Source organism: Dunckerocampus dactyliophorus, chromosome 17 (assembly GCF_027744805.1).
Source record: "Dunckerocampus dactyliophorus isolate RoL2022-P2 chromosome 17, RoL_Ddac_1.1, whole genome shotgun sequence".
Taxonomy (NCBI): Eukaryota; Metazoa; Chordata; class Actinopteri; order Syngnathiformes; family Syngnathidae; genus Dunckerocampus; species Dunckerocampus dactyliophorus.
Window position 1 is genome coordinate 10255956 of NC_072835.1, and position 25974 is coordinate 10281929.

A 25974-nucleotide genomic window follows, 5' to 3' on the forward strand; every position below is an offset into this window, starting at 1 on the left:
AGGCTATGCTGGAGCCTATCCCAGCTGACTTCGGGCGACAGGCAGGGTTCACTCTGGACTGATCGCCAGCCAATTGTGTAGCACATAAAGACAAACAACCATTCACACTCACATTCATACCTATGGACAATTTAGAGTCTCCAATTAACCTAACATGCATGTTTTTTTTGCATATTTGGATTGTAGGAACGTGTGAGTAAGCCCCAGTACCCGGAAAAAACCCATGCACGCCACGGGGAGAGCATGCCAACTCCTCTTCCAACAGAGACATGAACCCAGAATCTCTCGACTGTAAGGCCAACATGCTAACCACTAGGCCAGCATGTGTCTGATCTTAAGTCATTACTGGAACTACAACAGGTAAGCAGTGTGGATTATGTAGACTTGGCCTGGAGAAACGCCTTCTCTAACCTGCTAGCTAGTAACCAGGCTAAAGGCTACACCGTGCCGCCAATTCCATCTGTTCATTTGCAATCATACTTTGTCATTCATTACTGATGAGTACCTATGGATTGTATAATTTAAATGTTTCCATAATGTGAGGCATAATTGGGGTTTAAACCTGGATTGTGTCACAAGTGAACAACGACAATTGAAGAGAGAAGTGGAGGGTTCTGGAGCTGCACAGTTTTCTTCTCTTATCACTCCTTATTGAGGTTGATAGCATAAAAGAGAAAAAAAAAGAAGAAAAAACCAAACAAATGCTTTGACGCTCTGAACTGAGCTCTCGCTAGATTTGCGGGGGTCCTGCACGAGCAAAATTCTGTGCGACTTTAAGGCAGTCAGTCACCAATACAGCACGCGTCCAAAAATGTGCTCAACACAAACTGGAATCAAACATCCTGCTCTAAATCTTCTAAAAGGGACCTAACTGTGACCTCACATCTTCGTGAAACACTTCAATGTGATATACAGTATGTGCATCCACGCGGCGTACACACTGCGGACCACACATGCTTGTGTGTGTGTGTGTGTGTGTGTGTGGAAAAACTGGAATTGAGTACAACCAAATCTGTTTCACACACTTGCAGTGTGTTGACGCCAGAGAGGAAGGATGTGACCTCACTGCACCAGATGAACTTCCACTCTTACAAACACACACACACACACACACACACACACACACACACACACACACACACACACACACACACACACAGTCTGACATGCTCACAACTCATCTCTCCTGATAGCAGATCCCAGGAAAGGTTTACGATCACACACATACACGCACACACACAAGCACACACACAGAAAAATATCCTTTCATGGCAAATGAATCCATTAAATAGATTGTCAGGACTGGACTTCTTTGGGCAGCGTATGTTTTGGGGTTAAAAAGCCTGTCTCACTCACGACACACTACTGGCCTACTAAACCCTCCGAGAGATTACCGACAAAAACCTCACACATGAACTTAGGTCTGGACTGGATGCGAAATGTGGAACATATGCAGGGGAAATCTTTTTTCATAAATATGAGATTACAGCCATAGGAGGCAAATATGAAAATGGCATTTTTCTGTTTGCCTGCCTGATCTCCTCAAAGAGAAAAAGCTAATCTTACAATATCTTCTGGGTATGTTTTATTTTACAATAAATATAATGTGATTATTTCATTCCATGCAGGGGAATCTTACAAAAAGAAAAAAAAAAAAAACCTTCCAGCTGGGGCACCGTGGCTAAATCGGCTGCTGCCTTTTTGTTGCTGTCAGATGAAAATGACACATCTCCACTTTTTAACATAATTACATCCTCTGTGTTCTCCTGTCCAAAGCATGGAGCTAAAAAACCAACGGAAGCATGTTTTATGTTTTATAATGCCATGTTCATAACAAGCATATCCTCACGGACCCTTTTCACTTTGTAATTGGAGTACAGCAGACTGCTGGTGCCAAGTGTCGGCAACCTTGGATAATGAATGTAATATTTTCTGGAGATGGCAGTCAATAAACACATTTTGCAGTCAACAAAGTGCAAAAATGCTTTCTCAAAGATGGAGATTCATTCATTCATCCCAGCACTCATCCTGTTAAGGCTCACGGGTGAGCTGGAGCCCATCCTAGCTGACTTTTGGACATATTTCATTTTATTGAATTCATCTCGATAATTGACCCGCAGTGTAAGTAGCGGTATCCTGATCATATACTGTATTGATATCGGCCCGATATCAGCAAGATAAATGAAGATTATATCGGCCTGCATCTCAAATCTCCAATATTGACGGGCCGATACAAGCGGTCCATTCCAGACTCTGCCCCAGCACTTGTACCCAGCAGCGCCCGGTGTGTGCCGACATGCAAGTCATGTTGGCTGTCTGGAAGTACTTTTTCAATAAAGTCCAAAAAAGACGTTGCAGCTGAGTGCATAACCTGTCACGCACAAGTTTCCCGTGATGGCACAGAACCAAGGAAGTTTAATACGACCAACTTGATTGCACATTTGAAGAAGTATCGCAAAAAAAAGCAAGACCACGGCTCCCTCAAATAACCAATGCTGTGCAAAGCGTGAGAAACTTCCCATGAGATAGCAAAAATTCATGACTTATAACAGAAAAGAGCCAGCCCCTGTCTGTGGCGGGTAATGTAGGGTTTAAACGCTTCGTTGGACACCTTGTGCCTCGCTACGTTATGCCTTGCCATCACTACATTGTGGATACACCTATACCCCGGATGCATAAAGAAGTAAATGTGTCAATTATCTCATACCTACAAGTGTTGCTGACTTTTCTCTTTTTGAGTAATAACACTTGATCAAGCCTGTTCAAACATTCCACGCTACAAAAAAGTATTTATGATTGGTGATGATACTGGGTTGCTGATATCTGCAATACTCAAGACTGCAATGTCAGTATTGTATCGGAAGCCAAAAAGTTGTACCGGGATACCCCTAATTGTCACATTGAGATCAACCCTTGTTTTTGCATTTATTTTATTGTGGAGTAGATCCCTGCTATTCGAGACTGATTGAGACACTCATACAAATGTTTACTTTTGACACTCTAATCAAGCCTGGACTACGTGTACTACTATACTGCATACTATGAACTTGCTTGAGGAAGTGCTGTCTATTTACAATGAATCAGCAAACAAACAGGACACCTCCCTCACTCATGGTGCAACCACAAGTAACACAAGTCACACATGTGGAACACACAATGTAACTGCACCACACGGACTACGCGGACAGCACAATATGCACTTGCACACTAATACTGTACATGCAAAACAAAAGGATCCACAAAGCGAGGATCCACTGCATTTCACTTCTTTCTTCATCACATTTGTTTCCTTCTCTTGATTCTCCAACTTCCCTCCGACTTGTTTCCTTCTAAAACACTCACTCTGAGCTATGTGTGCATGTGTGTGGAATAAGTCTCTGGAATGTTGCAAACATCTTTCCATGAAAACACTTTTCAATCTGGTTCTTATTGCTTTCGTATTTGTTCTATTGGACTCAAACCAGTGGGTCCATATGGCGTGTTGTTTGCTTGTGTGTGTGTCTGAGTGTAAGTGATGTCAAGGTGGAGTACAAGTGTTTTTCCTCATTGCAGTTTTGGACTGCCTGCTGTTTGCTGTGATAGTGAGCTTCAATCTGTATGTGACCATGCCATTACAAAACAATATCAGTGGAAGTAGCATCTGAGGCTATTTTTTTTAAAGTTGGTTGTTTTGGTCGCAGGCAAGATTACACAGCAGCTGACAAATTCATTTTCGTAAAATAACCCATTTAAGGTGGTGACCAAATTGAATGAATCATTTAATTTTAATGCTCCATCTCTTGTCTCTTTGGGATACAGTGATCCCTCGTTTATCACGGTTAATTGGCTCCAGACCCGACAATGATAAGAGAATTTCAGCAAAGTAAGATTTATTATTTAAGTCATTTTAGACAAAAATAAGACCCGTGCTCGTGAGTGTTGCAATAAAACAGGAAGTGACGTCGGGGGTTCAGAGTTGAGTTTTAGCTTCGCGTGCGGTGTTGCGACTGCAACAGTAGCTTGTGTTGGGGATTATTGTGCCAGTTGTGAGGTAATTGAAACCTGCAATAAAAGCCTGTTGCTCTGGCAATCAAGTCTGGTGCTTGTGTGTCTCACTGAACATTACAGTAACATTACTGACACCTTGTGACCAGTGAAGAATACTACATATCATTCACAGCGTCTTTTAATGGGTCTTCCGAATGCCTTATATTTGTATTTTAGTTCATGTAGCAATTTTTAAGCCATTTTTATTTTTAAATGCTTAGTTGAGGCAAACAATACATAAAATTATCTTGACTAATAACAGTCTATATACAAGCACCAAACTGCATGATTTATTAAATAATACATTTTTGAAAAACCGTGATAACATGACCGCTGCGAAATTCAAAGCGCAAAGTGGCGAGGGATTACTGTGCAGTGTCGTGTTGAGGTAATAATTAGCAGTCTTACCCATGCTGTCTGTGCCGTTGGTGGAAGTGGTGCAAGAGGTGGTGCTGTAGTGATTGGCCCCGCTCCCGCTTCCCCCTCCTCTGTGGAAGCTGGACATGGGGGGAAGGCTGGAGTTTATGTCTGCTGATGAATGTGCTGGATAGCTCTGCAGAGAGTGGTTAGGAACAAGATAGAAACACTTTGTTTCATTAAATAGAAACAACATTCACAATCAGAATGCTTCTTCCGCCTTGTATTTGTATTTCAGTTCATTTAATTGGTTCATTTTAGCCATTTTTATGCTTGAAAATGCTTAATTTAAGTCAAGAATAAGTACAGTTTGCTGAAATATGTGTGTACATCTATGTATGTAAATATATATGTTTTAAACTAATAATAGGCCGTATTCAACCACAAAACAGTGATCATTTATGAATGAATTACTTTGTGAAAAACTGGGATAGAGTGAGGGGCCGAAGTTGGAACTGCGATGTAGTGAGGGACGACTGTGAATTCAAACCTGTGCACCCAATTCTATGCACATTGTGTAATCATTCCACCCTGCAAAAAGAATGGTTCAAAAAAATTGTTAGGGGCCCAAAATGAATTTGATATTCATGCTCATGATGAGTGTGTGCAAACTATATATGCAAAATAATGAGCTGAGAAGCTTCATACAAAAATAAATAAGTAAGTATCTTTAGCCACGTAGCCACCAAGCGGTATCGTTCAGTTTCATCAACAGGCAGCAGCGTGTCCAGGTACACCTGAGATGAAAATGTGCATATCCGTGGGATAGTACGGGTTGAATATGTTTAGCTCTTTATAATGGAAATGCAGAACAATAACCACTGTACCGAACTGAACCAAACAAGACTTCTTTGTGGAATTGGGCTTACCCTGAAAAGCACTCTCGGGATAAAATGTATTACACATTATGGCGGCGGTAATGATTGTTAGAATACACCTGGGAGTCAAGAAAAAACTACAATATGTAGCCATAAATAGTCATTAACATCTCTTCTCACCAGTCTGTCGTGAGGGTGAATCCCACAATACGAGGAGCTCTGGGTTGGGCCATGTGTCGAGTTTCCCCCTCCCAACATGCTGCCGTGATAACCCTGTTGGCTTATATTGCTGCTACTGCTGCTCCATGGATCGCCGCTGTGGTGACCGTCTAAGAAGAGGTGGCAATATCAACTGTCATGTGATGCATACAATATACTTTTACATTGTACAGTAAATTCTCAAGAAGCTAACATGTTACAACATCTGCCCTACATGCAGTATGGCAATCGAAAGGCCTTTTGTTTCATTGACTCATTTCAATACACACCAGGAAATAAAACGAGGTTTGACACAATAAGCAGGCAAATAACCCAACTGACATGTCTCTGATTGACAAAATAAATGCATTTTGTTTTATATGACTAGAATATAGCTTAAAGGGGACCTCTGCTTTTCCTCTTTTCTGACTAATACATGTTCTTGTAATGTTGTATTCTCCTGTTAAACGGTGCCAATGCATCAGATCATGAGGTTTACGCATTTAGAAGTGAGACCTGAAAGCAGTTTTGAACGGCTCTGCACGCTGTGTTTTACAGAGTTTTTTTTAACACAGTTCCATTGACGTCAATGCAACCCGGACTTCCTTATATGGGCATGCCCAGGCAAACGCTGTAGGCCTGCCGTCCTCCCGATCTGTTCGCTGTTAGCATGTATGGCTCCCAGGAAATGTTTGTTCGGGTGTGCCTAAAGAGGCACGCATCAGGCAGAAGTTGTTGGAGTTGCTGATTCCCAGCCAGGAAGAGAAAAATATGCTCATCTGTCAACGGCATCTCACACGGGACTGTTTTGTGAGCATGGGCCAATACCAAGCTGGACTATCCGCCAAACTGTTGCTGAAGTCGGACGCCTTTCCAACGTTACTCGGTCGTGTTGAAGAGTCACAACAGCAAGCTGTAAGTAACAATTTATCAGTGTCCTGAGTTTATTTTGTGTAAGTAATCGGACAAAAGGGGTTCGGCAGCTGTCCGGAAGTCCTCTGGAGCGCTTGGGAGTGTGACCAATCACAGCAGAGTGGGCTCGGCAGGAGGCGTACCTGGAGGCCGGGGGTGGAGTATATTACACAGACTGTTTGGGGAGGAGGCAGGAAACACTGCAGGGAGAGATGCAGAGTCTGGAAGATCTAGAAAGCTTTCTGTGCGGGTTATCATGTGTAGCTGCTCTATAGGAGTCCAGAACTCATTACATTACAAAATTTGTATAATAGGTCCCCTTTGAAACAACTATGCAAATGTCTGTCACTCTTGACAATTATTTTATGAGTTAATCAAAAAAAAAAAAAACTAAGAAAAACGGACAATCTGGAAACAGATTTCACCATCCGATGCAACATGTTTTCTTTAGTGAGTGTACCTGGCATAAAGAATGAGCTTGGGAAACCAGGTTTGGAGTTGGGATAGCCCGGTGAATCCCGGTTGTAGTCGGCTGTACTGGCAGATGGAGCATACACCTGCAACAACAACAACAACACACAACTGCGTCAGAATTTTAATCACACATACATTATGTCTTCTCCTTCGGGCGGTGATTGGCACTTAATAGGACCCATCACTTTGCCCCAAAAACAATGCAGACCTTTCTCTGTTACGTTTTGGCTTAGTGTTTGTTGCGATTACCACAGAATGCAGAAAGCAGGACCCAAGTTCAGGTAAAAAAAATATATTTTATAATTGTAGGAAAGCAGGAAAAGGGATCTGAACACTCCGACAAACCAAAGGAGCACACACCTGAACTAAATAGAAAGAACTAAAGCAGCACGTGCGAGTGATAAAAGAAAAGCAAAGCAGGCAAACACAGAACAGAGCAAAACAGGAAGAGCTTCCAAAATAAGAGCCTTACAACAGGAACTGAATACGAAAATGGAAAATAACAAAACGGACACACAGGTAAACACACAGGATGTGACAGTTCACAACCTTCTAAATATGGGTTTTAACATTATTAGAGCCCTCTCGACATAAAATAACACCCCGTAGTCACCTTTACACTTGTATTGGCCAATAAAGTAGACACAATAAGAGAAAATAAGCGATTTCAGACATAAACAAAACGTGTGTGTTGCTATAAATGTGTTCCCTATGGGAAGTGAATGGAAGGCTGACAGGAAGTAGCATTGAAGGTTCAGAGTTGAATTTTAGCTTAGCATGCGTTATGTGTTACAAAATTCAAACCTACAATAAAAGCCTGACTAGATAGATACATAGATACAAAAAAAAAGAACAGAAAGACAGAAAGCGGAAGTGCCGCCCGGTCAGTTTATGGTGGTGCACCTAAGTGTAAGACGCTACCGGAATGGCTAAGCGTAAACTCCGACCCGCACCCGCTGGACTTAAAGCGAGCATCTGGAAGCACTTTGGCTTTCACGTAGTTGAAGGTAAACATGAGCTGGACAAGAGCCAGACAATATGCAAGCTTTGTCATACAAGCTTAAAATATTTTGGAAACATGACAAATGTGAGAAACCACATAGCACGTTTCCACCCGAACCAGAAGGAAAAACAGCCAGCTGAAGTTGCTGCCAACCAGAGAACCCTCAAGCAGGTGATAACTAATTTTCCACCCAACTCGGAAAAGGCGAAGCAAATCACAAAGTCAATGGCAACTTTTATTGCGAAGGATTTGTGGCCGTATTCGGTTGTTGAGAAGCAGGGATTTTGTGCTTTGTTGCGCACTTTGGAGCGAAGATACAACGTCCCATCGCAACATTGTTATTTCATTGACACTGCAATTGTGAATCAGGGCATCCAAGTTTATTTGGTTATTAATAATATACTGACATCTGCAAGCATTATTCTTGTATGAGAGCTGCTGGTACAGAAATCTACAGAAATTCTGAATGCTTTATATTTTATTTTAGTTCATTTAGCCATTTTATGCTTGAAAACGCTGAATTAGGAAAAAAAAATCCCTAACATTTGCTTAAATATGCATATTTTTTATTAACAACAGGCTGTATTAAATAACGACAGAGCATGATTTATTAATTAATATATTTCTGAAAAACCATGATAGAGTGAAGCTGTGAAACTTGAAGTGTGAAGGGGTGAGGGATTCCTGTATAGCACATATACATACATATACATTACATAAACAGTACTGACTTCTCCTTGAATAGCATGAACAAGCGTGTCCAAACTGTTACTCAGATATGGTGAGATGTTCAAATGAGGAACATTTTCCTCTCAGGGGGGGCGCGTCAGCTGCATGGTAGCCTTACACTACCAGTGCAGTCTTTTGCAGATGTAGAAGCCTGTCATCACACCAAAAAAGGTGACATTCTTCCCCACTAGCACGGCGGCTGCATGATAAAAACAAAGGGGGCTCCCTGTTACATTCCCCTGCTTGTGTGTGTTTGGAAGTGCATGCGTGCGAACACTCAGCCATGACGCTAGCATACGCCGCAAGACATAACTGTTCAAAGCTCTCCACTCTCCAATTGCTCAATGAATAACTCCCTCCTAAGCTAAACCTGACCCACTATGAATAGGCATGGGTTGCTATTTTAACTTTTGTGTATTTACATGGAAATGCGATACAGATGGGGTGTAAATGTAGTGATGAAACACAGAGAGAAGACTGAAAGATGAAAAAAAAGAAACACTCGGGGCCGCTACAAAAAAAATCTCCCTGAAAAGAATCAGAGAATAGGCTTGTTGTTCTCTTAAAGTTTCCTACTTGTATTGCTGCAAGGGAGAGCCGGTCCTGATTTATTTTTAATAGCTGTGTGGACTCTTAGCACAAGGCATAAAGGATGAATGAACCAATTTGAGGCATATGTAGATGTAGAACAGCCAGACGCGCACAGGTGTGTGAGTGGATGTAACAAATGGCTCCATTGAGTTATTAATACATGATTTCATTACAAGGCGTTGCGTCAGAACCCTCCAGAGATGAAATTTGAAACACTCGAGCCCTTCTGATGGAAGCAAAGGAACAAAGTGAGGATTAGCATGACCCTGACACCCAATATAACAAGCTTTAATCAGGGGTCAAGCATGACCTTGGCTCACGTAGGAGGTATTCCCAGCACGAGAGGGAAGGCCACATGAAAGTTCCTTTCATAATGTAGTTCATGATGTTATCGTTAGAAATGGACATGTATGTTATGTTCTTCTTTAATAACATCCCAGTTGTTAGAATCACAAGCTTGTTTATGAACCACTATTTTTGGCAACCAAATTATGAAACTGTTATTAGTGTGATCCCATATATAGATACAGATCATAAGTGAATAATAGTGCATTTTGGCCTAAAAAGATCACTCCAGTAAAATGAATTAGCTTTCTTCTATCGCGACAGAAGCCTCTACATCTCTCTTCAATTAACATTGTTCACTTGCAAAACAATCCAAGTTTAAGCCTTAAATATGCCTCACACACTTATTAAACACATCTGCAGTATAGAATGCATAGGTACTCACCACTAATGAATCATAATGTAAGATGATCGATGAGCAGATGGAATCGGTGCCATGGTGTAGCCTTTAGCCTCTGTAGAGGCTAATTCCACGATAACGATAACATATTAACTTGTGTTCACCTCACTGCAAGTTTTGAGGCCAGATTGACTGTTCAAGTCAGTGCTTCCGTCGCTAAACAAACTTTTGCATCACACAGCACACAGCTATGGTGCAATCAAGAGGCCGAACAAACTGGGAAATCGCAGCGCTTGACGGAAAAACATTATCAGTGAAGCATGGCGAGGCATGAACATGTAAAAACTGTGGTCTTTAGTGGCACATGTATGCTGCACACGTATATGTCAATTATTACCAACTTATGGTGAATGACATGTGTTTCATAGACAATACAGCCATAAGACCATAAATCCATGAATTTGCGAATGTGCAGAAATCTACTGTATGTACACAAACCAAACCTTTATGTAGAAATATGTGTTCCACAGCTAGGTGGCGTCATGCCACCCTTTACGTTCTATGTTTCTAAACTGAAACATGCAACTGATGGGTAACAACATGCTTGCAAAACGTTGGGAATTGTGAGAATCACAGACTGCGCATAGGAAACACACACCACATGTGCATGTGGAAACTCACGTACACCTACTGTACATGGTTATGGATGCATATGACTGGGAGAGATAGCAACATCTTCTGCTTTTCAGAATAGTTTTTCTTCCAAGACACGCACACAAACACATACACAGTGTCTGTAGTTTAGATTAGAGCTGAACTCGAATACCCTTAAACTTCTTCCTCCTCATCCCCTTTGAGAACTAAATTCTCTGATCATAAAACCACATTTCATGACGTAAAAAGCATTAGGATAAATACAGAATTTGAAAAACAAGCAGACACATCGGGGCGTTTTTCCTGTTTAAAGTATTTGGATTTATGTTCCGGAGACATATTTTCCCATCGTACACGTTGTTTCAACTGGTGACGAAAGGCTGTGATTTGTGTGTGTGTGTGTGTGTGTGTGTTAGACATACAGAAACAGGTGCAGTGTGTTCAAGTATGAGGAATGTAAAGAGACACAATAACAGCCTCCCTTCTAATACGCACACAGCAGTATCAGTATTCCCACAGCGAGTAAGTGGACCTGAAGCCAGTCAGAAAGCGCTTAACAGTGTTGTCACTTCTCTGACAACTGGTAAGCCTCAAACCACAGAGAAAGAATCAAAACCACAAGGGAAACGCTGAAAGAGAAAACTATATCAACCGATAATCTATAGGCAGTCTTGAGGTACCAGTAACAAATTCATGTCAAATTATCAGTGTTTCCCATACATTCATTTATTTGTGATGGCCCGCCACAAATGCATTTGGACCGCCACAGATACAGTCACCCTTGCTTATAAACACATAATAATGGGACTGTCGGTTGAGAGGGTCCAGTCATTGAAAAGAAACGCAATTTAAATAAATTAAAACACATCCGTTAAAATCGAAGCGAATATTTACAGTCTAAGTTCTACCTTTGAAATCAATGACACCCATAAACCTGCCTTAACCACAAACAAGTCAGCTTGCTTTCAATTCAACGGCCGTGGATGACCATAGTTTTGGCTGAATGAGAATCTTCACAGAATGCAGTTCTTAGAAAACACACATCATTCCTGGGTTAAGTCAAGTTAATACAAAAAAATAAAAAAAAACAGAGCTAAATGTAATTTTAGTCATAGTTCATTTTCCTGCTCCATGTAAAAGAATCTTTAAAATGATATTGTTTTATTATGTAATCAATCCCTTGGAAACCCATCAAAGCGGTCTTGATGGCCACAATAGGTTTGTTTCACAAAAAAGAAACAAGAAGAGATTTGCAAAAACACGGGCAATTCCCTGCAGAGACCCTTGAACTTGTTGCCTTCCATGATCGACCAATGATACAACGCCTAATAAAACCCAGTAAATTCCGTGTTGGATGGATTCAAGGTATTTTCACAGAGCATCGCAGATTGCATCAAAGCATCGCCACTGGCAACGACGGGAGAAAATAAAGACACATTCCACTGAAAACTGATTCCTCATGGGGCTAAGACACACACACACACACACACACACACACACACACACACACACACACACACACACACACAAGCAGCAACCAGCTGTGTGCTCACTCATCTGAACCACAGGTAAAAACCAAACCAGTTCCTTGTGATACCAGTATAGATCTGTCTTGAGTTTTCTAGTACCCAAACTGTCCTGTTTGGACAGGACAGATTTGTGTTTTGGATCCAGACTTGGTTTTTGCATGATTCTTTCAGACATGTCAAGCTGCATTGGCACAAGTACCCTCTAAATCCACCACAACCTCAAGCCAAAGACATGCAATGTACAACTTATTTGTACAATGTACAACAATGACTGCTTTCGACAGCTCTGGGAAGGCAGTTTGTCCCCGAGTGCTTTCATTGAGAAGCAAGTGGAAAAAGACGGAAAACAATAAACATTAAAACAAAATGTTGGATGTGGATGAAAAGGCACTAAATGGAAACAAAAGGGAGAAACATGGGAAGACAAAGGAGATCTTTTTGTTTCATGTTTGACGCTTCTTATTATCTCCAAATGTGTGGGGGATCTGTACAACATCATCTCTCCTCCATCTTTATCGGCCTTTGACAGTCTTTATCAGCTCTTTTGTGGATCGCCAAAGAAATGGGCCAAATACCCTTTTGCAAAGATCGGGCCATTAATTAGCGACTGCACGTTAACCACTTTGTGCAATGTGTTGAGAAGTTTAGTAGGAAATGATATGAAAAGTTTTGCACCATTTTCCAAAGAAATCAAAACATTGCTGCTAAGAAAAGTGTGAAGCTAATATGGCTGCTGATGTGCCAACAAACCTAATAAACAGTACTGTGCAAAGGTCTCAGACCACAAATAGTTTGTTTTAATTTTGTCAGCACTCATTTTTACACAGCATACATGTAAATAACAGAACAGATAACAGAAAATACAAATACAAAGGTAATTTCCACCAAACATTGTCAAACAGGGACAATTGAATTCAAGATGCTAATACAAATGTATCGTTACAGTTTGACTATTTTAGTATGAGTCCAAAAAATAGTCCACACACTAAAATCATAATGTTGCCTCCCATCTGTTAGTCATCATCCATGAGCCACAGAGTAGGCTTCTATCTAACCAAAAAAAACAACTTTACTGTTTAATAAAACAAAAAAAAAAGTCATTCTTGGTAGGGGTTTGCGAGGCTGCTGTTTAGAAGGCGCTAACATTAGAACGTGCTGCAAGCATCCCACCCTCTTCCTGCTTTGAGTTTAAAAAACACACCGTGTAACACACATGCATGCACATTCTTTATGCTGTTGTCAGCTAATGATAGCAATTGGACAAAGTTTAACTACTTACCTGACCTACCAATGAATGTACCGTAATCCCTCGCCATTTCGCGGTTTGAATTTTGCGGCTTCTATCCCTATCTCTGTTTTTCAAAAGTATAGTAATTAATGAATGCTGTTTTTGGGTGAATACGACCGAGTATTAGTAAAAAAAATAAAAATAAAAAATTATGCATTTTTGTATGTATGTATTTTTGCCTACATTAAGCATTTTTAAGCATAAAAATGGCTAAACGAACTAAAATCCAATTATAAAGCATTCAGAAGACGCATTAAAAGACGTGATATGTAGTATTCTACACTGGTCACTAGGTGTCAGTACGTCACAAGCACCAGACTTGATCGCCAGAACAACAGGATTTTATTGCAGGTTTGAATTATCTTACAGTAGGCACAGGCTTATTTCCTCTTATTATGTGTACGATGGTGAGCAATACGAGTGTAAAGGTGACTGTAGGGCTGTTATTTTAGGTCTAGAGTGCTCTAATAATGTTAAAAACCATATTTAGAAGGTCATAAACAGGTTTTCTATGTTCCAACTATGAAAATATATCATGAATAAATAATAAATGATAGACAAGGGATTACTGTGTAGCCCAGGGGTGGGCAAACGTTGTGACTCGTTGTGGGTTAAAAAATTTGGCTGAGGGGTCGTCTATAAATAGGTGGCCATCAAGCTGAATGACATATTTACTCACTGTGCAACAAAATAACACAGCCACAGCAAGTTAACGCATCACATGAATCCAGTACTACTACTCCTACTACTACTACATGGGTAATAAACAATAACTAAGCATAAGATGTAACTTAAACTGTAAACAACAATATGAACTATGAATGATAAAACATTGGATATCAGGAGTATGTGAACGTCTCTCCTTGTTTACTTCCCTGACGACCTCCTCAACATGTTTTGCAATCAAGCAAAAATGTGGCAATATGTTGGGAGAGAGTACCACAAGCTACTGTACCTAGCATGCTTTGCGCCACAAATATATGGGTGTAATTTTGGCATGGGTGTGGTGCGTAGACGTTACATTGTGTGTCACGTGTGTGTTGACGTGTTGTGTTGTTTGGATCCCTTTTTTGCACAAACGACAGATTGCATCTGACTACTTCCAGTGCGACTCAAGCGTGTCACAGTAGCACTGCAAGTCATGATGCCAGCTACAGTTTTTACGTTAAAGGTTAAATAAAAAGTCATTTGGAAATGCCCGGAGGGCCGGATTAAGATATTTGGGCCGCAATTTGCCCACCCCTGGTTTAATATAATATAGGTATAATACCAGACAGCCATGAGTGACATTCATGAATAACAGTCATCTAATTGGGCCTGAATGAGAATTTACAGCACTTTAATTCATTAAAAATATAGATTACATTTTTTTTGTACATTCTGTTCTTTTAAACCACTATTGGTAATAAGTAATAAGGTAGCCAGGGGTGGTTCTTATATTTTTTTTTGAACAGGCTGAAATCTGAGAATATTTACAGGTACATTACGATTAATGGAATTAGCTGGATAAGCAATTAATCATCGATTAATCGATTAATTGTTGCAGCTCTACTATAATCTGACCCGTCAGAGTTTTACACAACATGAGTTGGTCTTGGGTTCAGAAAGATTGGGGACCGCTGAGTTAAAAGTGTGTTTACATTCACTGACTTCCATCTTCTCATCTTTTTTTTGTTTGTTTGCCTAAAACATGCCACATCCACGTCTCAATCGCCCCGTCTGCTTTAGAGCTGAAATATTTGTGTCATAGGAAATAAATGTCATAAAAAAACATACATCCTAAAACATACCCACACAACCAGAACACAAAACGTAAATCAGACATTGATTTTCCTTCCTTAGGCTCGCTCTCTCTCTCTCTCTCTCTCGCTCCCTCTCATCACACACAGTTTACCACGCTTCATCCAAAGCAGATGTGCTGGAATGTGAACACTCAAAGGAGCAGTCACGAAACCTCTTGACAGACAAACATAGACATACACACACACACACACACACACACACACACACACACACACACAAACTAACACATGTACACACAGCCAGCTGCACCTGTGCCGGTCCAATTTTTTTCTCTCTTTGTTTCCCTCTCTGCATCCTCCTGCCTGTCCTCTGCCTCTCATTCCTAAATGGCTTCTTTCTCTTTCATCCCCCACAAACATTTCAGCACCACAAGTAATCCAAACAGTGGCAAATTCTGGAAAACAAGTGCTTTTAATATTCCGACCATTTTTGGGGCTCGACTCAAGTACCTCAGGTGACGAGTGTTCACATGTGCGTACCTGTCTCATTCATCTCCCTCCCTGCCATAATTCTGCACTCAGAGCCAGACATGGTAAAGTGAATCAAACGTGCCGCAGACAGATCAAACATATTTTTGGGGGCTTTCTGTTTTTTAGATGTATTTTTATAGAGATCTGAGCCACGGTCTCTGATCCCTCTGAAGGTTAATTACGTCCCTGATTCAAAACACATGGAAGGAAAAACTCTGTGAGTGAGTGTGTGTATGTGTGTGTGTGTGTGTGTGTGTGTGTGTGCACGTGCTTGTGAGAAAGCGGAAGGAAATCCCACCGAGCCGAGCCCTTTATTCTACCAACCTGCAATTGCACTAATGTGAACCAGATGTACACACACACACACATTTGCATTTAAGCATGGCTGCTTAATTGAGTCAATATGATCCAGTACAAAAAAGGGAGGCTTAAGGAACAAATGGAGAACAAAGATGATAAAGACAAAGGGGAATAAAAAGAGCAAGAAAATTAATGAATAAAAACCTTCATGAGTAGTCAAAGTAGACAAAAAGGTGAAAAAGGGGGAGGGGCGTGCGATAATAGTAGGTGACAGGTGATAAGAGGACAGGAAGCAATCAAACACATTGACGGGTAAAGGCAAATAACACACTTGTACACACACATCTGTAAAAAACGTGTGCGTAATTGAAAACATACAGGGCTTTCAAAGGACACACACACACACACACATGCACGTACACTCCCTCTCTTTTTCCTTGTGGAGCTTCAGCTTCCTGTGGATTGATTAGAGCCCCCTATGTGAAGACAAGTGGACTCAGCGTGTGTGTGTGTGTGTGCGTGTGCATGTGCGTGTTTGTATCTAAGTATTCGGCACCTGTGACTGAAGGGGGCGCGAGTTAGATAGAAAACAGTGGGGGGCCAACGGAGCGAGAGCAAAGGAGAAAGGTGTGACACGTACTGTAAGTGACAGTGAGCCGGGAAGAGACAGGTAGACAGTAAACTGTGTGTGTGTGTGTGTGTGTGTGTGTGTGTGTGTGTGTGTGTGTGTGTGTGAAATGCACTCAGTGTTCAGGGCTGATTCCTTTCACAGACAGAAAAAAACAGACGCCTCACTTTGTCATCGTGAAATATCTCTCCTACATTCCTGTCTAACATCATCACAAGCGTCTGACTTACGAGAAGCAATTAGAGAAATGACCTTTGCAACATTTTGTCAGATGTACTCGGAAGTTCAAATGTCAGCCTTGTTATGGTACATTATAGGACTTTTTCAAGTGTTTAATCGTCGCCACTGTATCTGATCGAGTCAGTGGCGGGCGGTGTATTTGGGACCTGGGCCTTCAGCTGGCCTTCACCACTATCACATCACAATTATAAAAAAAAAACATCAATAAAAGGCGATATAACAATGCGTGGCATTACATAATTTGGGATGAATAGCATTATTACTAAAGCAACAAACCCGTTATCTTCCAATAGAGCATCTCTAAACAACTAAGCAAGCAGTTCAGAATATACATTTATCCAATAACATGACAAAAACATAACAAACCAAATAAAATACATCACACTCACCAATCACTCGTAAGCGCTGGTCTGGAAGAGCATCATCATAACCTTTATTTATTGATTGGCTCAGCTAAATCACATGGTTACTCTTTACAGTGAGGGGGATGTCTCCTCATCTCCCCTACCCTACTCATCATATCTATTATTTCCTAGTGATGTGCACCCCAAGAAGCCTCGTTGTGAGCCCCTTTCAAACAGAGACTAAGCAAACTCCCTGGGAGCTCTGGCAATTTATTTCACCTGTGCGTTTCACACAGGACCAAGCAAAACATAATATCGCCGTAACCGCGTGCGCTTCCACACAGTGACACAGAATCCCTAATAACCAGATAATTAGACGAGTGTAATTTATGAGACGACCGGCATCCGGTGTGACATTTAAAATACTTGTCGGGCAGCAACAATGAAATCAACACGGCAAACACGATATGCGTTCACCTAGATGCCGTCCTACTTCTGTTGCAACTCTGATGTTGCCTACAGTATTTTCGGTTCAGCTTTGTCCCCCCATTCAGGCACCTTTCACACAGAACAGCAACAACAATAAAATCCGTGAGTAAGAGTAGTAGAAAGGGCTTTCTTGTCAGATTCATAAACCGTAGACTCCCACTCCAAACTGTTTTTTCTGACTTAATAGTTGATCTAAGTGAGTAGGAGCAGCCTCAGCCTCTTAGATAGATATAAGAAGAATGGGCAATAATAAAGGATTTTTGAACCAACGGCAGTTAGTTGACATTGTTTTCCTCCATTAAAATGGGTGCATGTTGTTACTTAAGGAAAGTGGGATGAAAAAATGGCTGAGAAGTCTGGCGCCAAAGAAAAAAGAGCCTTTGGTTTTTTGTCACAGCTTTGAAGTAAGTGGCAGTTCCACCCTTCGTCGTTGATACTTACTGATTTTCACATTACCACAAATCTCCTTTTGCAAAAGCAAGCCAGCAATAATTATGAATTTATTCATAGTGCAACACATGTCGACATAAACGGACTGTGTTTTTTTTTTTTTTTTTTTTACAAAAATAACCCCTTTAGGTCTGAAATTGCAGTCGACAAAAGCGGTTGACCATGTTAGGCTATCCATCTATGCATCCATCTTCTACTGCTTATTCAAGGTCGGGTCATGGGGGCAGCAGCCCAAGCAGGGAAGTCCAGACTTCCCTCTCCCCGGCCACTTCGTCCAGCTACTCCTGGTGGATCCTGAGGTGTTCCCAGGCCAGTTGAGAGACATTGTCTCTCCATCATGTCCTGGGTCTTCCCCAAGGCATCCTACTGCTCGGATGTTCCATGAACACCTCCCAGGGAGGCATCCTGAGCAGATGCCCAAGCCACCTCATCTGGCTCCTCTCAATGCAGAAGAGCAGCAGTGCTTCTCACCTCATCTTTAAGGGAGAGCCTTGCCACCCTACGAAGAAAACTCATTTCGGCTGCTTGTACCAGCGGTCTTGTCCTTTCGGTCACTACCCAAAGCTCATGACCACAAGTGAGGGTAGGAACTTTGCCTTTTGGCTCAGCTTCCTCTTCACCACAACGGACCGATGCAAGGTCCGCATCACTGCAGACGCTGCACCAATTCGCTTGTCGATCTCACGTTCCATCCTTCCCTCACTTGTGAACAAGACCCCGAGGTACTTAAACTCCTCCCCTTGTGATAGCATCCCATCCCCGACCTGTAGATGGCACTCCACCCTTTTCTGGGCGAGAACCATGGACTTGTACTTGTAGGTGCTGATTCTCATCTCGGTCGCTTCACACTCGGCTGCGAACCGATCCAGTGAGAGTTGAAGGTCACGGCTCGAGGAAGCCAGCAGCACCACATCATCTGCGAACAGCAGAGACCCAATCCTGCTGCCACCAAACGGAAACCCCTCAATGCCCTGGCTGCGCCTGAAAGTTCTTTCCATAAAAGTAATGAACAGAATCAGCCCCGGTGGAGTCCAGCCCTCACTGGAAACAGATCCGACTTATTGCCTCAATGCAAACCAAACTCTGACACCAGTCATACTGGGAACGAACAGCCTGGTCCGGTGCCCCATATTCCCCACAGAATTTCTCGAGGAACACGGTCAAATGCCTTCTCCAAGTCCACCAAGCACCTGTAGACGGTTGGGCAAACACCCATGCACCCTCAAAGACCCTGACGAGAGTGCAGAGTTGGTCCACAGTTCCACGACCAGGACGAAAACCACACTGCTCCTCCTGAATCTGAGATTCAACTATGCGATGGATCCTCCTCTCCAGAACCCCTAAATAGACCTTACCAGATTAAAAAAATAGGTGAAAATAATGTCAATTCAAGAATATCTTGTAAAAGTAACATAAAGAAAGGAAGCAGAAAGTGAGATGTGAGAGCAGGACGGTATGGATGTGTTTATGCTGAGGACCATAAATTAATTCAAGACGACGTCTGTTCTCGCCAAGAGCCACAACATCAAAGATTCAGGCAGTCAGTGACGTTGCACCGCTTTAATTGACCACTAATTACACACATTAGCTCTGGGATAGTGTGTGTGCTTTTCCACTGCTTCCCCTGTATGTGCTGTGGACTTGAATGTGTGTAATACGTACTCATTCAGCAACATACATCCACCTATTAGTTAGGGTGCTAAATTAGCCATTATGCTTAATTTCAATAAAAAATATCACTGTGAAATTTGATGGCATGGTGAGCTTTGTGTTGCATGTCACATGGAAATTGTAAACAATGACACTTTGTGTCAAACAATGACAAACAATGTCCAATTCTGGTACTAATGCATGAATAGCAGTTGTTATAGAATACCATTTCTTATTGATGAATGTCACATAAAGAATATGCACAATAGTTCCCAGCCCCTAATCATTTTAAAACAATGCTGATACTGTGTGTTTCCCTACCAGTCATAAAAATTAATGATCAGTAATGAAGGAGTCAAACTGCTCAATGGAATTGGTTAACGTGGGGAAAAAAGAACATTTTATTTGTGAAATGGCTGAGAGAGGATAATGTTTGACAAGGCAAGAAATGTGTGTTTTTTGTCTTTGGAAGTCAAGAGTCAGTGGCAGTCAGGCCATTTGTATAGCTAATACGAGAAAGGAATTGGTCACAAAAGAGCAAAAAGTCCCATCAAATGAACTTACATACTCTATATGTGTGTACCGTATTTTCCGGACTCTAAGTTGCACTTTTTTCACAGTTTTGGTCCTGCGAATTATTGTCAAGTGTGATTTATATATTAAATATATTAGGGTTGTCAAAAACGCGATAATAACAAATTACCGCACATTCTCAATAACGCTATTTGTTTTAAAGCGTGATCCCGTTTGAGCCACAAGGTCACATCAGATTACAGGTATCTGTTGTGTATCATTTTTGTGTTTAGAATACGCTGGGGGCCAATAATAAAGTGAGCCACGGACCGCAAATGGCCCCTGCTTGCTTTAGATGAACAGGTTTGTGTGACAGTGACATCAATTCATTCAAAATAATGACTCTATGACAAACAATGCATCTTATATAAGTGTTCTTTTTTTCATTGTGTCTCTAAGACACATGGACTGATCCGTTTTGTGTGTGTGTGTGTATTCGTGAGTAATACAGTATCATGGCCTTCCACATCATCTTTCCCAGGAAATGTAGTAGACAATTCTCAACACGCTCACTCACCCACACACACATGATTACAATAACGGGGGAATATGGAGCCTCATAGCAAACATAATGTAACTTTATAATACCCCCCCGGTACAGGAAATAGTCCACGGTCTGGGACTGAGTGTGTGTGTGTACTGAGAAGAGAAATGGCCACCAGCGGAAGGAAATAATGGATCAGTTACCTTTTTTCTATTTCCAGTAAGGATGAAATGAATAACAATATTATCAATAATATGAGCGTCATCATTCTGTTTGTTCCAAATCATAAATAAGAACATGTGTGTGTAAGCGCTCTGCCACATCTGTGTGTGTGTGTGTGTTTGTGAATGCTTTTCCCATCTGTGCGAGTGAGTAACGAGGTGGTTTTGCATGTCTACGGTATGTGTGCATGTGTGTGTGCGTGTGTGTGTGTCTGTGTATGAATGCAGCTTTTTGGGCCGGAGAACAGAAACACTTCTCCGCAGGTGACGGCTCTTTACAAGTCTCTTCCACACTCATTTTATTAGCCTCCCATTTTCCTTTCAACCACCAGGACTTTTTTGGCACAAGAATCACACAGACATTTTTTCTCACTGCTATTTCACCAATTTCCTTTGATTTAATTACTGCCACATGCTGATGACTGCCAGCAACTGTTAGCGAGGAAAAACGACTTTAAACGCCCTGAAAAGTCAAAAACAGCATACACACTTCACTCCAACACTCACTCACGACGTCTATTTTAGCAAGGAGGCTTTCCACTAAACCATACTGATGTGTATCGGTGCTAAAGGGAGTGTGTGCATTTGGGATCGTGAGGCGTTCCACACATGTGCGACTGCTCCTTTAAAAATAGCCAAAAAGACATCTGGGCCAGTTTGGAGGAATTTTTCCTCTCTTTAGGATCTTGACCTCATAAATACCAAAAACCAAGTAAGGAAAAGACAGCCAATCCATGCTGAAACAGATGAGAGCACAGGAAAAGTCTATGTCAGAGACAAACACAGAGCTTGTGAGTCCTCGCTTGTAGACCTCAGCTGCATCCCAGAGGAAACAATTTTCCACCTGTCACTTTCTTCGGCAGGTCAGAGGTCAAAGGTGGACCACCAGCACCTGATATGGGTTCAGTATCACATGGCCGAGCTTACCAAAATGCTTTGTCAGTGTTTGCATTTGTTCATTTCAGCAGGGTATGCATCTCCCGTTCTTTACACACTAGTTGATAGCGATCGACAGGTAGTGTGGGTCGATCGCATGTGTCACCCACGTCGTAAACATCACTTTGTAGATGTCATGTGACATCAGTCTGCTGACATTAAGAGCCCCTTCTGATTCGCTGTTGCGCCTACGTGGCAAAGTGAGTGGCGAACAGACGCCTCAAGCGACACACGGAAATGCAACTTCCATAGATCTTTGGGACTTGGTCATTTTAAATGATATCCCAGGCTGAAAAAGTGTGAGCGCCCCTGAATTAGATTAATACAAATCATGATTTTAAAAAATGCCAGTTTTCCCCATACATTCAGTTATATGTGGCGGCCAACCACAAATAAATTTGGACGGCTACAGAAAGATGTGCCCGTACTCTGAACAATAGGTGGCATCTTTACACTGCATAGTCAGAGGCCCATCACCTTGCCTAAGGAAGGTGCTCTTCAATATGCAAGCAATAGCCAACAACTAGCTTGACACCACAGACAGATGGTCAGCAAACAGTAAGACACGTCTTACTCACGGTACCAATCAAAACATATAAACCACAACTTGTAACAGGTAAGTTAACACGCAAGAACAATGAACTACCACTCTGTGTGGGTAACAACAATTAAGCGCTAACAACAAACACGTAACTTTAACAATTATTTGCAAAATGCCCGCAACGTGTGCCGGGTACCCCAGCGGCAACTACCCTATTATATATACTACATCTACAATAACGTGTACATTATGCTTAAAATCAGTGCACATTTACATGGAGCTCATGACACATCATGAAAGTTTTTTTTTTGTAATCACCTGTGCGCACGCACGGCATGAAACCAACAGCCGTAAGTCAATAACTTTATGTTCTGATGTTACATAAGGTTTAAAAACATGAGATAATGTCGCACATTTCTTATGACACAAACAGTTTCACCCATTCATATACAAAAACAGAGTTTTGCATCATGGCCAGTTATGCAAATTATACGATGACATCATCTAGTGGTCCCCACAATCCATATCCACAGATACATTGCAGTCCTGTGGGAAATAGCGACTACCTTATAATAGTAATCACCTGTTTTGATTGACACTGTCAGAAAGGCTTTAACTTAAAAATATGTTTACTTTATTACTATGTTTACTTTTGACCATCTCATGATTGAAATGCAGTAACACAAAATATATTCCATTTAATAAATGAATCAACTTCAAACTGGGATTTAACATATTGCTCGGGGTCACTTTGACTGGAGAGCCCTGCAAAGCGTCAATGCTGTGACTATAAGATGAATAAAAACACACTTTGCCTCCTGCGTTCCCCACTGCTGCTGAATCAAGGTCAAATTGGACAAAAATATGTTTTGCTGGTAATATACCAACACGCATTATGACAAAAAAGCAGTCAGTCATCAGTGTGTCTTTTTTTTTGATGACGTTGCTCGGTGTGTTTTGGTGTGTGATCCTTACTACAAAAGTGCCAATTCCAAAAACACAGAGGCAGAGTCAGGAACAATGCTCATGAGTGTGTATTATCAGTATAATATGATGCAAAATAAATACTCTATGTCCAAAAATATTCATCAGAGAGGAATATGTTACTGCTCTTCATCTTTTTACAACAACAATCACAACACAATGAAATAAATTCCAAGAGGAATGCGTGCTGTGGTCAATATATTAAAAAAGGTGGGGAACAACAAAACAAATACTTGAAGCCAAAAAATATTGACTCTACGAGCGGGGAGACAAAGGCAGGTAGCGGTTGTGACGAGTTATGTGCTGCCACGATGCCAACCACGCTCTCGCAACACACACACACACGTCAGTTGTTCTCTCTTAACTGACGTGGCAGCAATTGGCCTGAAAGCCAATCAAAAAGCCTGTTGCTGGGCATGCAGCCAATGAGACCTCTGCTCTCCTCAGCAGTCAAAGCTGTCAGGGTGAGAACAAGCCAGTGGGAGGCAGTGCACACAAACACACACACAAAACTCATACACGCTCACACACAACGTGCTTCATGTTGTTGGGAACTTGAACGTTTTTGGTAAATTAACAGAATGCGGCTCTGTAAAATATTCTTTGATCTCCTTGCCCGCCACTTTATTTGACTTCACTATGAAATATTGACGTGTTATATGTCATCTCTTATCTAATTATGGAATGCAAAACAGTACTTATTGACAAAGTTTATAAAGTTACTGCAGTAGTCAGCAATAAACCATCAAAACCAAAGCTCAACACATCTACTACATTTAACGGTCAACTCTATGTGGTATCAGTAAGTGTTGCAGTTTATGACGCTTTCTGAAAGAAATGCACGGTCATGTGTGTGTGTGTCATCTGCCAATATGCTGAAAACGCGTATCACAAATGAACAATGCAAGTATACTGTATATTGCCCCTGATGCAAGTGCCTAATGTGACCTTAACCTCATCTGCGGATGCTGAGTCTGAATGTTCACGTGGTAGAACGCGACTGGTGTCACCGGAGCGCCAGGTCGGAAGGACATCATCGTCAAGGCAACGCACTGACAGGCAACTCAATGCAGCCAAATACTAAGATGGCGGCCGTGGCGTGTCAATTATTGAAGAGGCTGCAGAAGGAGAGTGGGGTGCAGTGAGCTGTTCCCTGGGATGCTGGGTCACAGCGAACCCATTGCCATAGCGACACAGACTGGCAACATGCGCCCTGGTCTCGTTCACCATGGCAACGTGGCATTCCACACACATACCAGATAACCCGCACGTTAAGATGGCTGCCACAGGAAGTCACAATCGAACACCTGCGAGGATTGTATAATTAATCATCTCTAAACAAGTAAAAATGATTTAAAAATAGAGAAAACAAACCAGAAAACTGGACCAAGACCAATAAAACAATTGTGTAGCTCATTTTACAAGCAAAATGCATTGTTGGCATGCTACACACACACAGACACACACACGCACTGTGTGTTTATTTCCTTCTCTTTTACCAGAGAGAGCGAGAGTCAAAGCCATAAACATACCGACATACATTATCACCCTTAATCCTTCATCTTGATCATTTTGGCTTGCAGGGATTTTAACCCCTGACCTCTTCATGTTGAGAGTGCATGTGCAGCTATTAAATCATCCGGCCACTGAGTTACATCAACGAATGCGTTCATACCACATTCACGATTTATTTCAAAGGCGCTGTTGCAGAGTTTTGCGATGTTCCGACCGCACCAGTTCACACAAAGCAACCCACCCTCGGAAATTATGCGCATTGTTTTATCACTGCAACTTTCCTGCAAGTTTTTGTTGTCATTTTCGGTAATCAACGTTGTATAGTGCTCAAACTACCTGGCAACCTTTGGTTGATCTTTAGTATATGTCAATGAATTACTTATCCTTCCATTTCCCTATTATATTTACACAAAGGGAATGGAAAATTGCAATGATTGACTACAACTTTCACATTTTCCCACAACTGTAACTCCAAACTCCCATCTGAATTTTTGGGAAAAACATTTAAGGCCACAGCAATCTAAAAAACAGGGCAAAGTGCCTGTTTGATGGTGCTAACAGACTAGAATACCAAAACCTTGAGGATGGTCATCTTGACCAGCATTGGCACAGGGCTGTTTAGAGGTGCTCTAATTCGTGATCCGTGGGGGTTATTAAGATGGTAAGGAACTGTTTTAAACTGTAAAGAGAAGTTCCTTTAAGGCATTAGAGTGGCTATAGATTTCCATCAATTACCTTGAAAATGAAAAACTCTATTTCATGAGGAAATAATGACAGAAAAACGACTGATTGATTGAAGTCAACTTTTGCATTTTAAAAATGTCAGGAGGGCCACTCCCGTTTAGAGGACTCAACATCTGACCTGAATCTGTGCATCCGTTTCTGCAAGGTTTTATCACTGTCCAACCGCTTGTTTGATCCCAATTCAATGTAAAAATGACTAAAATTCAACATAATCGGCTGGGTATTTGGGAGAAAAGACGTGCAATTGGCAAATGGAAGCCAAAGGATGTGGCATACTC

At 41.5% G+C, this 25974-nt stretch overlaps 1 protein-coding gene and 1 long non-coding RNA gene across 7 annotated transcripts in view; one reads left to right on the top strand and one right to left on the bottom strand.

Moving 5' to 3' along the window:
* The window catches only part of LOC129170546 (uncharacterized), a 45925-nt gene extending 43853 nt beyond the window's left edge, over nt 1-2072 (top strand). The window contains exons 3-4 of the long non-coding RNA XR_008566630.1: nt 187-360; nt 1629-2072. This is a non-coding gene — a long non-coding RNA (uncharacterized LOC129170546). The remainder of the gene's footprint in view (nt 1-186; nt 361-1628) is intronic.
* Nucleotides 1-25974, bottom strand: part of LOC129170543 (transcription factor 4-like) — a 231950-nt gene that overhangs the window by 34917 nt on the left and 171059 nt on the right. For all 6 annotated transcript variants that reach the window (XM_054758287.1, XM_054758284.1, XM_054758285.1 and 3 more), the window contains 3 exons: nt 6832-6928; nt 5442-5590; nt 4435-4579 (listed from right to left, as the gene is read on the bottom strand). In XM_054758287.1, coding sequence (XP_054614262.1) covers nt 4435-4579; nt 5442-5590; nt 6832-6928 — 391 coding nt within the window. The remainder of the gene's footprint in view (nt 1-4434; nt 4580-5441; nt 5591-6831; nt 6929-25974) is intronic.